The 12,944-nt window shown below is 40.8% G+C and overlaps 1 protein-coding gene across 4 annotated transcripts; it reads left to right on the top strand.

Moving 5' to 3' along the window:
• Nucleotides 1-710: 710 nt before the first annotated feature.
• On the top strand, nucleotides 711-10,764 carry LOC144458699 (immunoglobulin lambda-1 light chain-like). 4 transcript variants are annotated; one of them, XM_078161792.1, is made up of 4 exons: nucleotides 711-878; nucleotides 3,506-3,835; nucleotides 9,341-9,370; nucleotides 10,226-10,764. In XM_078161792.1, the coding sequence occupies exons 1-4, from the start codon at nucleotides 839-841 to the stop codon at nucleotides 10,561-10,563; spliced, it is 738 nt and encodes a 245-aa protein (XP_078017918.1). In that variant the 5' UTR covers nucleotides 711-838; the 3' UTR covers nucleotides 10,564-10,764. The 4 variants fall into 4 exon arrangements, with proteins under 4 accessions (XP_078017918.1, XP_078017917.1, XP_078017919.1 ...); XM_078161791.1 differs by lacking the exon at nucleotides 3,506-3,835 and adding an exon at nucleotides 971-1,300 and having other exon boundaries at nucleotides 712-878; XM_078161793.1 differs by lacking the exons at nucleotides 711-878; nucleotides 3,506-3,835 and adding exons at nucleotides 6,245-6,338; nucleotides 6,431-6,751.
• Nucleotides 10,765-12,944: the final 2,180 nt, after the last annotated feature.

Here is a 12,944-nt window from a genome sequence, read left to right as displayed (position 1 = left end):
AACATAGCGGGCATTTATTACTTTAATATCTAGGTTCAAATTAATAAAGCAGGTGTTAATTCACAATAAAAGCTCAACAGAGAGATTAACATGACTTTGTCTGGTTGCTTGCAGTCGTTAAGACAATCAGATAAAATGAGCAAATGAAACTGAGTTTTCATCCTCCATCAGTGAAGCATCACCTCTCTACTCCTCCCTCTGGTCCTTCCCAGGATGCACCTGCAGGCCTCCTCTCCTTATTTATAGCTCCATGTAAATGAAGAGGTCAAGTGTCAGCTCTCTGTAAAATCAGAGGGAACTGTCTCTGACTGGAAACACACTGATAGTTTCATGATGAACATGTTGTTGATAAAATACACTTGAGCTCTTAGGTGTGTTAATTACAGTATGTACATGTGTGCAGAGACAAAGTTTCTATCTTGCAGAAGATGTCTGCTGTTGACTCATGAAAAACTTGTAAGCAAAATGATTGACAAATGATAAAACTCTCATGCATGAATTCCATCTATTAGGAAGTGAAAGTAGTAAGAAATCCATATATACTGTGGGCTTCTTTACATCATGACATCATTGTATTTTGTCAATGAAAGTTTTCAGCTAAATTGACAATAATGAATAAAGTAAAGACATTTCCCTCCACAGAGGATCTGAGGTCAACAAATGTGAGAAAGCATGCAGACTGAAGCAAAGCTCCTCCTCCTGTCAGTCACTCTCAGTTTCAGTGTGCTATTAAATTGCTCCTCCAGCACCTCCTCTCCTCATCCTCCAAAGCCTCTGATCTGTCAGCAGTAAGCTGACTTTCCAAGTTACAAGGCCATTCTCAGCACACACTGACAACATGCTGGGGACCCTCTGCACTCTCATCACTGCTCTAACATGTAAGGAGGCTGACTTACTGCAGCTTTGACCTCATGTTGGATTCATCAGTCTGTGTGTTTCTCTTGACTCCATGTCATCTTGTTGTTTCCAGGTGTGAGTGGTGTGACGGTGGTGACACAGAAGCCTCCTGTTGTGACGCTGAGGAAAGGAGAGACAGCCACCATGGACTGTAACCTGGGGACTGTTACTGTTCATTACATTTACTGGTATAAACAGATTCCAGGAGGAGTTCCTCAGTTTGTGTTATATTTTTATCACAGCTTAAGCTCTCCAGGCTATGGCTCTGGTTTCTCCTCTCCCAAATTCACATCTACTCATCAGTCAACATCAGATTATCGTTTGATCATCAACAATGTGGAGGAGGGAGACTCAGCAGTCTATTACTGTCACACATGGGACAACTCTGCTAAAGAGCACGTATCACAGTGATTTACACTGTGACAAAAACCTCCTCACTAACTACTTCTGCTTTTTGACCTGCTGATACATCTTGACTGGCAGTGAAGCCATCAGTCAATGCTTCTTGTAACTTCCCCACATAGATATTAAAATCATGTTTCAAACTTCTAAACCCTTTTATTTTACTCACATAAATCTTCAGATCTTTCCTAATGATAGTCATATACAGTATGTCATGTGTACATGCTGACACAAAACAGACAACATGCTCACTCGACATGTTATAGAAAGTTTGCAGCAGATTCTCATTTGCTGATCTCAGTTCAGATTAATGTCATAAATCTTTCTAGATATAAATCCTCTGGTTCACAGGTAGTAGTGATGGTTACACAAACACTTTTTGCATTTAATAGTTGTCAAATCCAACCATTCTGGGATATTGTAGGTCCAGAAAGGCAAAAGCATTATCTACACCGAGTGCATTCTCTGTTGCTGACTGTACAGTTTGCAAGAGTTGGTTTAAGCTCAGTTCACACTACACAACTTGTCTTGTAATTGGGAGTCTTGAAGATATTGTGGTTTCACACTACATGACTGAGCAGCACCAAAGGGGTCACGCAGTATAAGATCTATCACCAGGAGGAATCCCTAAGGAACAGGCTCATGTCTTGTGATGTGTGTGTCAACTCGTGGTGCTTACAAATATCATAGGTAATTAATAACTTACAGAAACATTACAGATTATTATACATTGTATACAATAGTCCACCTTCTCTGTCTCTCTCTGTTACTCTTTCCAAAGATACTCTATAACAAAAGATACCACATTACAAGCTCTGCCAATGGTATGAATCTGAAGTGTAGTGAATGTCGTGTGGATGGATAAAAGCAGATTCAAAACATTACAACACAAAATGCAGTCCAAACTTTATGTTTGTTCCTTATTTTGCTGCTCGTTTTATCTACTAGCTCAATGTCTGCATTGCATTGGTGACTTCTCACCTCACACTTTTGAACAGTTTGTGTTAGAGCACCAATTTTGTGAGTGTGGAGCCATCACTGATTTGCATTTTATCTGGGGCCTCTGGTGGGAAGATCAAAAAAATATTTTAAATGATTTTAAATTAGTGGCAAATCAGGACTTAAGTCATGTAGTGTTACCTAGGCATAAGGTAACATGGTTCAAGATCTTCCTTAAAGCTGAGGATGACATCGTTGAAGCTGTGAGGATGCTTTCAGATCATTAAAGAGTAACGGAGGAACAACAGAAACGCTTGACGAGGTTTGTGTGTGCTTCCTATTACTCAAAAGGAATCGCAATAAGAAACATTCCAGAGCTGAGATGGCACATTTTGACCAGTATAAGGCAGAGAGTAACGAGCTACCACCTACAGAGGATGTGCTGAAGCAGCTTATTGATGGGGGAGCTACATGTGCAAGCTGGAGTTTGGGGCCAGGCAAGCATTCCTCTGCAAAATGGCTACTACATGGATGATAAAGGCCAGTTGAGACCCACTACCACTGATGTACTACCAGCTCCTCAGGGCATCATTGAAATGGTGAGATGCCACTGCAAAGGACATTGTTCAACACTAAGATGTTCCTGTAGGTCAAGAGACTGATGATGCACTGACCTTTGTTGTTGCAGTAAACAGTGTTTGTGATATGATGTTTAATTATGTTCACTGCATTTAATTACAACCTGAGAAGTCACATTTAACATTAAACTAAAGCTAAGAAGGAGTATTTATTGGGTGTGATCAGTCCTTTATGAAAAAATACTACAAGACACTATTAATGTGTTAATAATGTGATACCATAGCAGGATTTCATATTTTAAGAACAAAAACAGACTAAAATCAACATGAAGACGTGTTTAACAACAGAAGTGATGAAAAAGTTTATGATGTAGATCCCATACATGCTGTAGTTGATTCATGAAGTTAAAACAAAAAAGTGTTGAGTGAAACTCCTCCTCCTCCACTTCTCTTCTCCTCAGTGTCTTTATAAGCTTCAGTCTCTCTTCTCCTCACACTCCAACCCTGCTCACCTCTCAGCTGGACAGTAAGGGACGTTTACACCACACACTGACAACATGCTGGGGACCCTCTGCACTCTCATCACTGCTCTAACATGTAAGGAGGCTGACTTACTGCAGCTTTGACCTCATGTTGGATTCATCAGTCTGTGTGTTTCTCTTGACTCCATGTTATCTTGTTGTTTCCAGGTGTGAGTGGTGTGACGGTGGTGACACAGAAGCCTCCTGTTGTGGCGCTGAGGAAAGGAGAGACAGCCACCATGGACTGTAACCTGGGGACTGTCACTGATGCTAGTGCTCGCTGGTATAAACAGATTCCAGGAGGAGTTCCTCAGTTTGTGTTGAAGTTTTATCACAGCTCAAGCTCCCCAAGCTATGGCTCTGGTTTCTCCTCTCCCAAATTCACATCTACTCATCAGTCAACATCAGATTATCGTTTGATCATCAACAATGTGGAGGAGGGAGACTCAGCAGTCTATTACTGTGAAACATGGGACAGCTCTGCTAAAGAGAACGTATCACAGTGATTTACACTGTGACAAAAACCTCCTCACTAACTACTTCTGCTTTTTGACCTGCTGATACATCTTGACTGGCAGTGAAGCCATCAGTCAATGCTTCTTGTAACTTCCCCACATAGATATTAAAATTATGTTTCAAACTTCTAAACCCTTTTATTTTACTCACATAAATCTTCAGATCTTTCCTAATGATAGTCATATACAGTATGTCATGTGTACATGCTGACACAAAACAGACAACATGCTCACTCGACAAGTTATGGACAGTTAGCAACAGATTCTCATTCGCTGGTCTCAATTTAGATTAATGTCATAAATCTTTCTAGATTACTAAATTTAAATCCTCTGGTGCACAGGCAGTGATAATTGTAACACAAATACTTCTTGCATTTAATAGTTATCCAGTTTCAGTTTTCAGTCTTCACGAAGAGGTCAAAAGATCATCTGGCCTCAGAGTTACAAAAACTAAAGTGATGTCTTGTGCACCTGAAACACAAACAAATGAAAATGCTTCATTCACCTGACAACATGTCATATAGATTTAGGGATTGAAGATTTGTTTCCAACAAATGAAACACACACCACACCCTGCTTATCATATAATACTGTTTGCACATACTGTAAAATACAGTAATTATAAATCTGAGCAGATCAGCAAGACATTTGGAGTCCCCCAGGGTTCCATTCTTGAGCTGCTATTATTCAACCTGTACATGCTCCCTCCAGGTCAAATCATAAATGATAAGGCTTGGCTTCAAGGCTCCATCTTAGGTCCTACTCTCTTTTCATTGTACATGCTTCCTCTCAGCCAAATTATTAAAAAAACATAACTCCTCGTAACATATCTCCGTCCACTCCTATGCTGACGACACACAGCTGTGTCTCCCTGTCAGCCTAACCACAAGTCCAGTGTTGCCAGTCTCATAAACTGCCTCGAGGACATGAAGAGCTGGATGGCACAGAACTTCCTCCAGCTGAATGAGGGCAAATAATAAGCTGCCTCTTTGCCCCCCCGACTCCATTAGAGAGATTCCTGACCAGCTCGGTAGCCTCTCTAACTATGTTAAACCCCATGTCAAAATCTTGGCATGATATTTGACTCCACCTTTAAATTTGAGAAACAAATTCCTAACTCCGCACCATTGCCAAAATAAAACCATTTTTCTCCCTCAAAGAGCTGCAGATAGTCACCCATGCTCTCATCTCCTCCTGTTTGGACTACTGTAACTCTCTGTACACTGGTATCAGTCAGTCCTCTTTGTCCCACCTCCAGCTGGTTCAGTAGCCGCTGCTTGGCTCCTCAAAGGTAACCGGAGGAGAGACCATATCACACCTGTTTTGGCCTCCATCCACTGGCTGCCAGTAAAGTTCAAAACTGACTTTAAGGTTCTCCTGTTTGTGTACAAGGTCCTTGATGGTCTAGCCCCATCCTACACCTCAGACCTTCTAACCCCTATTCTACACCCAGGTCCCTCCCTGTCTGTCTCACACTCCAGACTTAAACTCAGGTTGATCTTGCCTTTACTGTGTCTGCCCCAGAACTGTGGAACAGCATCCCCCTCCCAATCAGATCTGCCCCCACCACTGACTGTTTTAAGTCCAGACTCAAAACCTACTTTTATTCATTAACGTTTGAGTCCCCTTGATGTGGTTCTCCCTGATGCATGGCTGTGTGTGTTGAGTCTCTATTGTGTGAGCTGTGTACCTGACAGTTATTTTGCCCCTATGTATTCATTTCTTTAGCATTCTATTCCTTTTGTACAGCACTTTGGTCAACGTGAGTTGTTTGTTAAATGTTCTAAATAAATGTGAGTTGAATTGAGTTGAGTTAAGTAGAGCAGATAAATAGCTGGATGCAATTAAATCAATGAAATGAAACTAAGATAAGACAAGATAGAAGCCATTGTCTGTGGCAACAAGGAGAGAAGAGTGAAAATTATTGCTCAGTTTAACTCCAGAGTTATAAAGGTAGAAATTTGGGTGTTTTAAAAGACTCAGATCTGAGCTCCAGCAGTCACATCAAGGCAATAATTGTGATTAAATCAGTATTTTATCATCTTAAACAATGGGGAAAAATTAGAGGTCTCATTGTAAGGTTTAATAAACATAAACATTTGGAATTAAGTCAAGAAGATTGAATCATATACTGCATTTATGTACAAGACATAATTCATGTGATACCACAGCTGGAATAAATATTTAAAGCACATCAGCTGACTTCCAAAAGCAATATGAAGATGAGTTTAACAACAGAAGTGATGAAAAAGAGTTTATGATGTAGATCCCATATATGCTGTAGTTGATTTATGAACTAAAAAAAGACTGTTGAGTGAAACTCCTCCTCCTCCACTTCTCCTCTCCTCAGTGTCTTTATAAGCTTCAGTCTCTCTTCTCCTCACACTCCAACCCTGCTCACCTCTCAGCTGGACAGTAAGGGACGTTTACACCACACACTGACAACATGCTGGGGACCCTCTGCACTCTCATCACTGCTCTAACATGTGAGGAGGCTGACTTACTGCAGCTTTGACCTCATGTTGGATTCATCAGTCTGTGTGTTTCTCTTGACTCCATGTCATCTTGTTGTTTCCAGGTGTGAGTGGTGTGACGGTGGTGACACAGAAGCCTCCTGCTGTGACGCTGAGGAAAGGAGAGACAGCCAACTTCGAGTGTAATGCTCCTTTAGATGGTGCTCGCTGGTATAAACAGATTCCAGGAGGAGTCCCTCAATTTGTCCTGATTTTTGATCGTAGTTGGAGCTCTCCAAAGTATGGCTCTGGTTTCTCCTCTCCCAAGTTCACATCTACTAGTCATTCAACATCAGATTATCGTTTGATCATCAGTAATGTGGAGGAGGGAGACTCAGCAGTCTATTACTGTCACCGATGGGACGACTCTGCTCAGGAGGTTGTATCACAGTGATTTACACTGTGACAAAAACCTCCTCACTTATTAGTTCCTCTTTCTGAGTCTCTGGTACATCATGATTCACAACTCCACATCCTTCACAGTTGAAAAGTGTAACTCTTTCCTTTCATTTTTCCTCACAAAAATTGACTGCATCTCATCTACAGCAACCTGTCCTCCACCCCCGCCCCGACTCTCTTCACCCCTCCACCTGTCTCTCCCCAGTTCACCACTCAGCCTCTCACTTTCTCCCCCATCTCCCCAGTGGAGTTGCCCAAGTTGATGGCTGGAATGAAGACCTCCACCTGTGCTCTTGACCCCATCCCATCCAAACTTGTTAAAGACTGCCTCCCTGCCATCTCCTCTATCATCACAGGAAAATCAACTCATTCTTCAGTTCCGGTTCAGTCCCTCAAACTCTCAAACTGGCTGCTGTCACCCCTATTCTCAAAGAAACCTGGACTAGATCCTGACGACATGAATAAATTCCGACCCATCTCAAATCTCCCCTTTCTGTCAAAAATACTAGAACGTGCTGTTGCCTCTCAACTTAAAGCCCACCTCTCCTCCAACAGTGTGTTTGAACCATTTCAACCTGCCTTCCGCTCACAGCACAGCACAGAAACCGCCCTCCTCAAAGTCACCAATGATCTCCTCCTCTCCTCAGACTCTGGACACCTCTCACTTCTCATCCTTCTTGACCTCACAGCAGCCTTTGACACAATCAACTACGCAATTCTCATTTCCCGTCTCGAATCTTCCCTCAGCATCACTGGTACTGCCCTCTCCTGGCTAAGGTCATACCTCACAAACCGACATCTGTTCATCAGTATTAACAACTCCACTTCTTCCCTTGCCCCTCTGTCCCAAGGCGTCCCCCAGGGTTCGGTGCTTGGTCCCCTCCTATTCATCCTTTACATGTTCTCCCTTGGCAAACTCATTGGCAGCCATAGTCTCAACTTCCACTACTACGGTGATGACGTCCAGCTCTACATCTCCACTACATCTATCACCACTGAAACTCAGACACTCTGACTACCTGCCTCAACAACATCAAGTCCTGGATGCAAGCAAACTTTCCTCTCCACACATCAGCAACCTCTGAGTCATTTTCGACAACAATCTCTCTTTTGAAAAACACGTCAATCACATCACCAGTACCACCTTCTTCCACCTATCCACCCATCACTCTCCCCCATTGCTGCTGAAACTCTCATCCATGCCTTTGTCACATCCAGAATTGACCACTGACCATTCTTTATGGTGCACCATCCTAACTTCTAAACAAACCCCAACACATCCAGAACTCTGCTGCCCATCTGCTCACCCATTCCAGATCCTGCGATCACCTCACACCTGTCCTCCAGAACCTCCACTGGCTGCCTGGCCCACAAGGCATCCAATACAAAGTCATTCCTCTCACTTATAAAGCCCTCCATAACCAGCACAGTGCTCACACTGTGCAGATCAACAAGAAAAATAAAAATATTTGAACAGTAATGCAGCAATTATTTTCACTATTTAGTGCATTTCACTGTGCAAGCAACACGAAGCACAAAAAAGTTGATAAGGAAGCAACATCAATAAAAGACATCTTCTTGACAAATGCAGACATGCAAAACAGCAACAAAAAGGGAGTCACAAATAAAATACTACTATTATAATCAAAAGACCAAACAGACAATCACGTTGAGATCTGGGAAACTCCTCCTCCTCCACTTCTCCTCTCCTCAGTGTCTTTATAAGCTTCAGTCTCTCTTCTCCTCACACTCCAACCCTGCTCACCTCTCAGCTGGACAGTAAGGGACGTTTACACCACACACTGACAACATGCTGGGGACCCTCTGCACTCTCATCACTGCTCTAACATGTAAGATATTTTTCTCAGTCCTTTTATAGCCCATATTTTCACACACAAACCTTTGACTCATGTATTTTTTCTCTGTATGTTGACAGATGTTGATGCAGTCAAAGTGCTGACCCAGACACCTGCTGTCCACACAGTTTCTACAGGACAAGAGGCTGTTCTCAACTGTAACATTCAGAGGGATGAAAATAAATATGTTTTTTGGTTGAAACAGGTTCCTGGTGAAGCTCCTCAGTTTGTTCTGAGATTTTATCATTCTCACAGTTCACCAAACAGCTATGGATCAGGATTCTCCTCAGACCGATTCAACTCTAAATCCTCATCAAACATAGATTACCAGTTCATCATAAAGAGGACAGAGACAGGAGACTCTGCTGTCTATTATTGTTTAACATGGGATGATTCAACCAAGGAGAACGTATCACAGTGATTCACACCATGACAAAAACCTCAGTGAGAGACACACTATAGATTTTTTTTTTTTATTCTGACCAAAATGAATGAATTTTAACGTATAAACATGTAACGAAACAAGAACAGACATTAAATAAATTCCTCTACAGACACAAGGGTGTTTGGAGTGTTTTGGAATATAATGAGACTGATGAAGTGAAGAGACGTTGACAGTGAAAGTTGGTCTCAACAGGATGATTCAGTTCCACTCCCCTCATTAGTGAGAGTCAGGAGGTTTTTGTACAGCCATGTGTACAAACTGAATCACTGTGGTATTCGGACAAGGCACCAAGCTGATTGTGACAAGTAAGTACTTTTTAACTCATCATAAAACAGGACAGATTTTATGTTTCTGATACATGTCAAGAGAAAATCATCCATTTAATATGTTGCTCATTGTTTAGAATATTCAGCATTTTTTTTGTGAATGATATATTGACTTTTTTCCTTTCCATCTCCTTTGATACCAGACTGTGTGTTTGACGGCAAAGGAAAGATCTGCAAATGATCACAATATTTTAAATATTTTCTACAAATATTATAAAGTTTTTAAATAGTTAAGGATTTTTTCAGATGGGCAACATTAACAAGATTGTGTGTATTTAATTTTACAACTTACTACAAGTTCTGATATTGTGGAAAAAAAAACCCCAAAAAATCTGTCAAAAATATTTTATTTTCTCATGTCAGCAATAAATACTGTGCTTGTAATGATTATTTACTAAACTTAAAAGGTTTAGCGATAATTTTGAATTTACCTGAATATCATTGTGGCTGTTTGAAATTAAAATTATTTTTATTTCATGGTAGAAATTGTGAAATAAAATTGAAAACTGATTTACTGTCATTTCGTAATGTAAAAAGTGACTGAAATGATTATATTGAACTTCAAATACCATTTTGAAAGACACAGACTTTATGAATATTTTTCCAAAATGAAAATTATACTAAACTCATGAAAACATTTCTGATTTATGTGTTGTGTTTCAAAATGGACACTGAATATTTCAGTTGATGATTTCTATATGTTCTAAATTGCTTTATTTCTTCAGCGTATTTGTTATATTGTCAACAGAACTAATAATGAATCTGTTACTGTCATGCTTTGTATTAATGATTTGACTCCTGGTTATCTGATGAATGTCCTTTGTGTATTTTAAGGTTGCAGCCTCCCTCCTCCTGTCCTGACAGTCTTCCCTCCATCCAGTGCTGAGCTCCAGTCCAACAAAGCCTCTATCATCTGTATTTCCATTTTGCCCAGTGAGTCTAAGGGTTTTGCAGATGTGAGCTGGTTGCTTGGTGGGAGTCCAGTGAGCAGTGGGATCTCTACCAGCACTGCTGTTCAGCAAGCAGACCAGACCTTCCAAATCAGCAGCTATCTGGCCGTCCAGACGTCAGACTGGAACATGGATAAGGTTTACACATGTAAAGTGTCTTTGGGCTCCCAGACTGCAGAGAAAAACATCAACAAGTCACACTGTCCCACTGAAGAACAGTAGAGGAGCAGAATGAGCATTTAACATCTGCTTCTTTACTCTTTGTGCTGTTTGCTCATTACAAGGTTTACATGTTAGAAAAGATGTGTCTGCATGCTTGTAATAAATGTTGTGACAGTTAGGTGGAGGTGTTGTATCAGCTTTGCAAATGCTGCGTTTTTCAACAATCATTCAATAAAAGAAGAAAAAAAAACTGTTGAAAAAGTTTGTGTTTATTTGTACTCATGAAAACATCATTTAAAATGATAATGTGCTACAAAATGTGTAACCTTCATGAGATTTGATTTTTCTCCTGATGCTCATCTCACTGATAATTCAGACACAAAGATAACAGACATATTTCTTTCTTGAATATTTATGTTACATTTCATAAAGCAACATTTTTATTAGGTGTTAATTTGCAATAAAAGCTCAACAGAGAGATTAATGTGACTTTGCCTGGTTTTAGTTGCTTGCAGTCGTTAAGACAATCAGACAAAATGAGCAAATGAAACTGAGTTTTCATCCTCCATCAGTGAAGCATCACCTCTCTACTCCTCCCTCTGGTCCTTCCCAGGATGCACCTGCAGGCCTCCTCTCCTTATTTATAACTCCATGTAAATGAAGAAGTCAAGTGTCAGCTCTCTGTAAAATCAGAGGGAACTGTCTCTGACTGCAAACACACTGATAGTTTCATGACGAACATGTTGTTGATAAAATACACTTGAGCTCTTAGGTGTGTTAATTACAGTATGTACATGTGTGCAGAGACAAAGTTTCTATCTTGCAGAAGATGTCTGCTGTTGACTCATGAAAAACTTGTAAGCAAAATGATTGACAAATGATAAAACTCTCATGCATGAATTCCATCTATTAGGAAGTGAAAGTAGTAAGAAATCCATATATACTGTGGGCTTCTTTACATCATGACATCATTGTATTTTGTCAATGAAAGTTTTCAGCTAAATTGACAATAATGAATAAAGTAAAGACATTTCCCTCCACAGAGGATCTGAGGTCAACAAATGTGAGAAAGCATGCAGTCTGAAGCAAAGCTCCTCCTCCTGTCAGTCACTCTCAGTTTCAGTGTGCTATTAAATTGCTCCTCCAGCACCTCCTCTCCTCATCCTCCAAAGCCTCTGATCTGTCAGCAGTAAGCTGACTTTCCAAGTTACAAGGCCATTCTCAGCACACACTGACAACATGCTGGGGACCCTCTGCACTCTCATCACTGCTCTAACATGTAAGGAGGCTGACTTACTGCAGCTTTGACCTCATGTTGGATTCATCAGTCTGTGTGTTTCTCTTGACTCCATGTCATCTTGTTGTTTCCAGGTGTGAGTGGTGTGACGGTGGTGACACAGAAGCCTCCTGTTGTGACGCTGAGGACAGGAGAGACAGCCACCATGGACTGTAACCTGGGGACTGTTACTGATCAGTAACAGTCCCCAGGTTACAGTCCATGGTGGCTGTAACCTGGGGACTGTTACTGATCAGTCAGCTTTCTGGTATAAACAGATTCCAGGAGGAGTTCCTCAGCATGTACTGAGGTTTTATCACAGCTGGAGCTCCCCATCCTATGGCTCTGGTTTCTCCTCTCCCAAATTCACATCTACTCATCAGTCAACATCAGATTATCGTTTGATCATCAACAATGTGGAGGAGGGAGACTCAGCAGTCTATTACTGTAACACATGGGACAGCTCTGCTAAAGAGAACGTATCACAGTGATTTACACTGTGACAAAAACCTCCTCACTAACTACTTCTGCTTTTTGACCTGCTGATACATCTTGACTGGCAGTGAAGCCATCAGTCAATGCTTCTTGTAACTTCCCCACATAGATATTAAAATTATGTTTCAAACTTCTAAACCCTTTTACTTTACTCACATAAATCTTCAGATCTTTCCTAATGATAGTCATATACAGTATGTCATGTGTACATGCTGACACAAAACAGACAACATGCTCACTCGACATGTTATAGAAAGTTTGCAGCAGATTCTCATTTACTGATCTCAATTCAGATTAATGTCATAAATCTTTCTAGATAATAAAATATAAATCCTCTGCTGCACAGGTGGTGATAATTGTAACACAAATACTTTTTGCATTTAATAGTTATCCAGTTTCATTTTTGCGTCTTCATGAAGCGGCCGAAAGATCATCTGGCCTTAGAGTTACAAAAACTAAAGTCATGTCTTGTGTGAAAGCAGATTCAAAACATTACAACACAAAATGCAGTACAAACTTCACCTTTGCTGATCATTTTATCTACTAGCTCCTGGGTCTTCAACAGGGGGTCCGTGACCCCTAGGGTGTCCTCAGAGTTACTATAGGAGGGCCACCAAATGACCTCTAAATAATCTGATTAACTAATGAAAGTTTTAGTAAGCAAAATGTG

Source organism: Epinephelus lanceolatus, chromosome 18 (genome assembly GCF_041903045.1).
Source record: "Epinephelus lanceolatus isolate andai-2023 chromosome 18, ASM4190304v1, whole genome shotgun sequence".
NCBI lineage: Eukaryota > Metazoa > Chordata > Actinopteri > Perciformes > Serranidae > Epinephelus > Epinephelus lanceolatus.
The sequence above is the reverse complement of the archived record's forward strand: the minus strand, read 5'-3'. Positions and strand labels throughout refer to the sequence as shown.

What these genes read in the sequence shown, in the direction of transcription:
- LOC144458699 (XM_078161789.1), top strand. Translation starts at nt 8,575, where the DNA reads ATGCTGGGGACCCTCTGCACTCTCATCACTGCTCTAACAT. An exon ending in TCTCATCACTGCTCTAACAT is followed by an intron (nt 8,615 to 8,700) that starts GTAAGATATTTT and finishes GTATGTTGACAG; the next exon opens with ATGTTGATGCAGTCAAAGTG. An exon ending in CACCAAGCTGATTGTGACAA is followed by an intron (nt 9,371 to 10,225) that starts GTAAGTACTTTT and finishes GTGTATTTTAAG; the next exon opens with GTTGCAGCCTCCCTCCTCCT.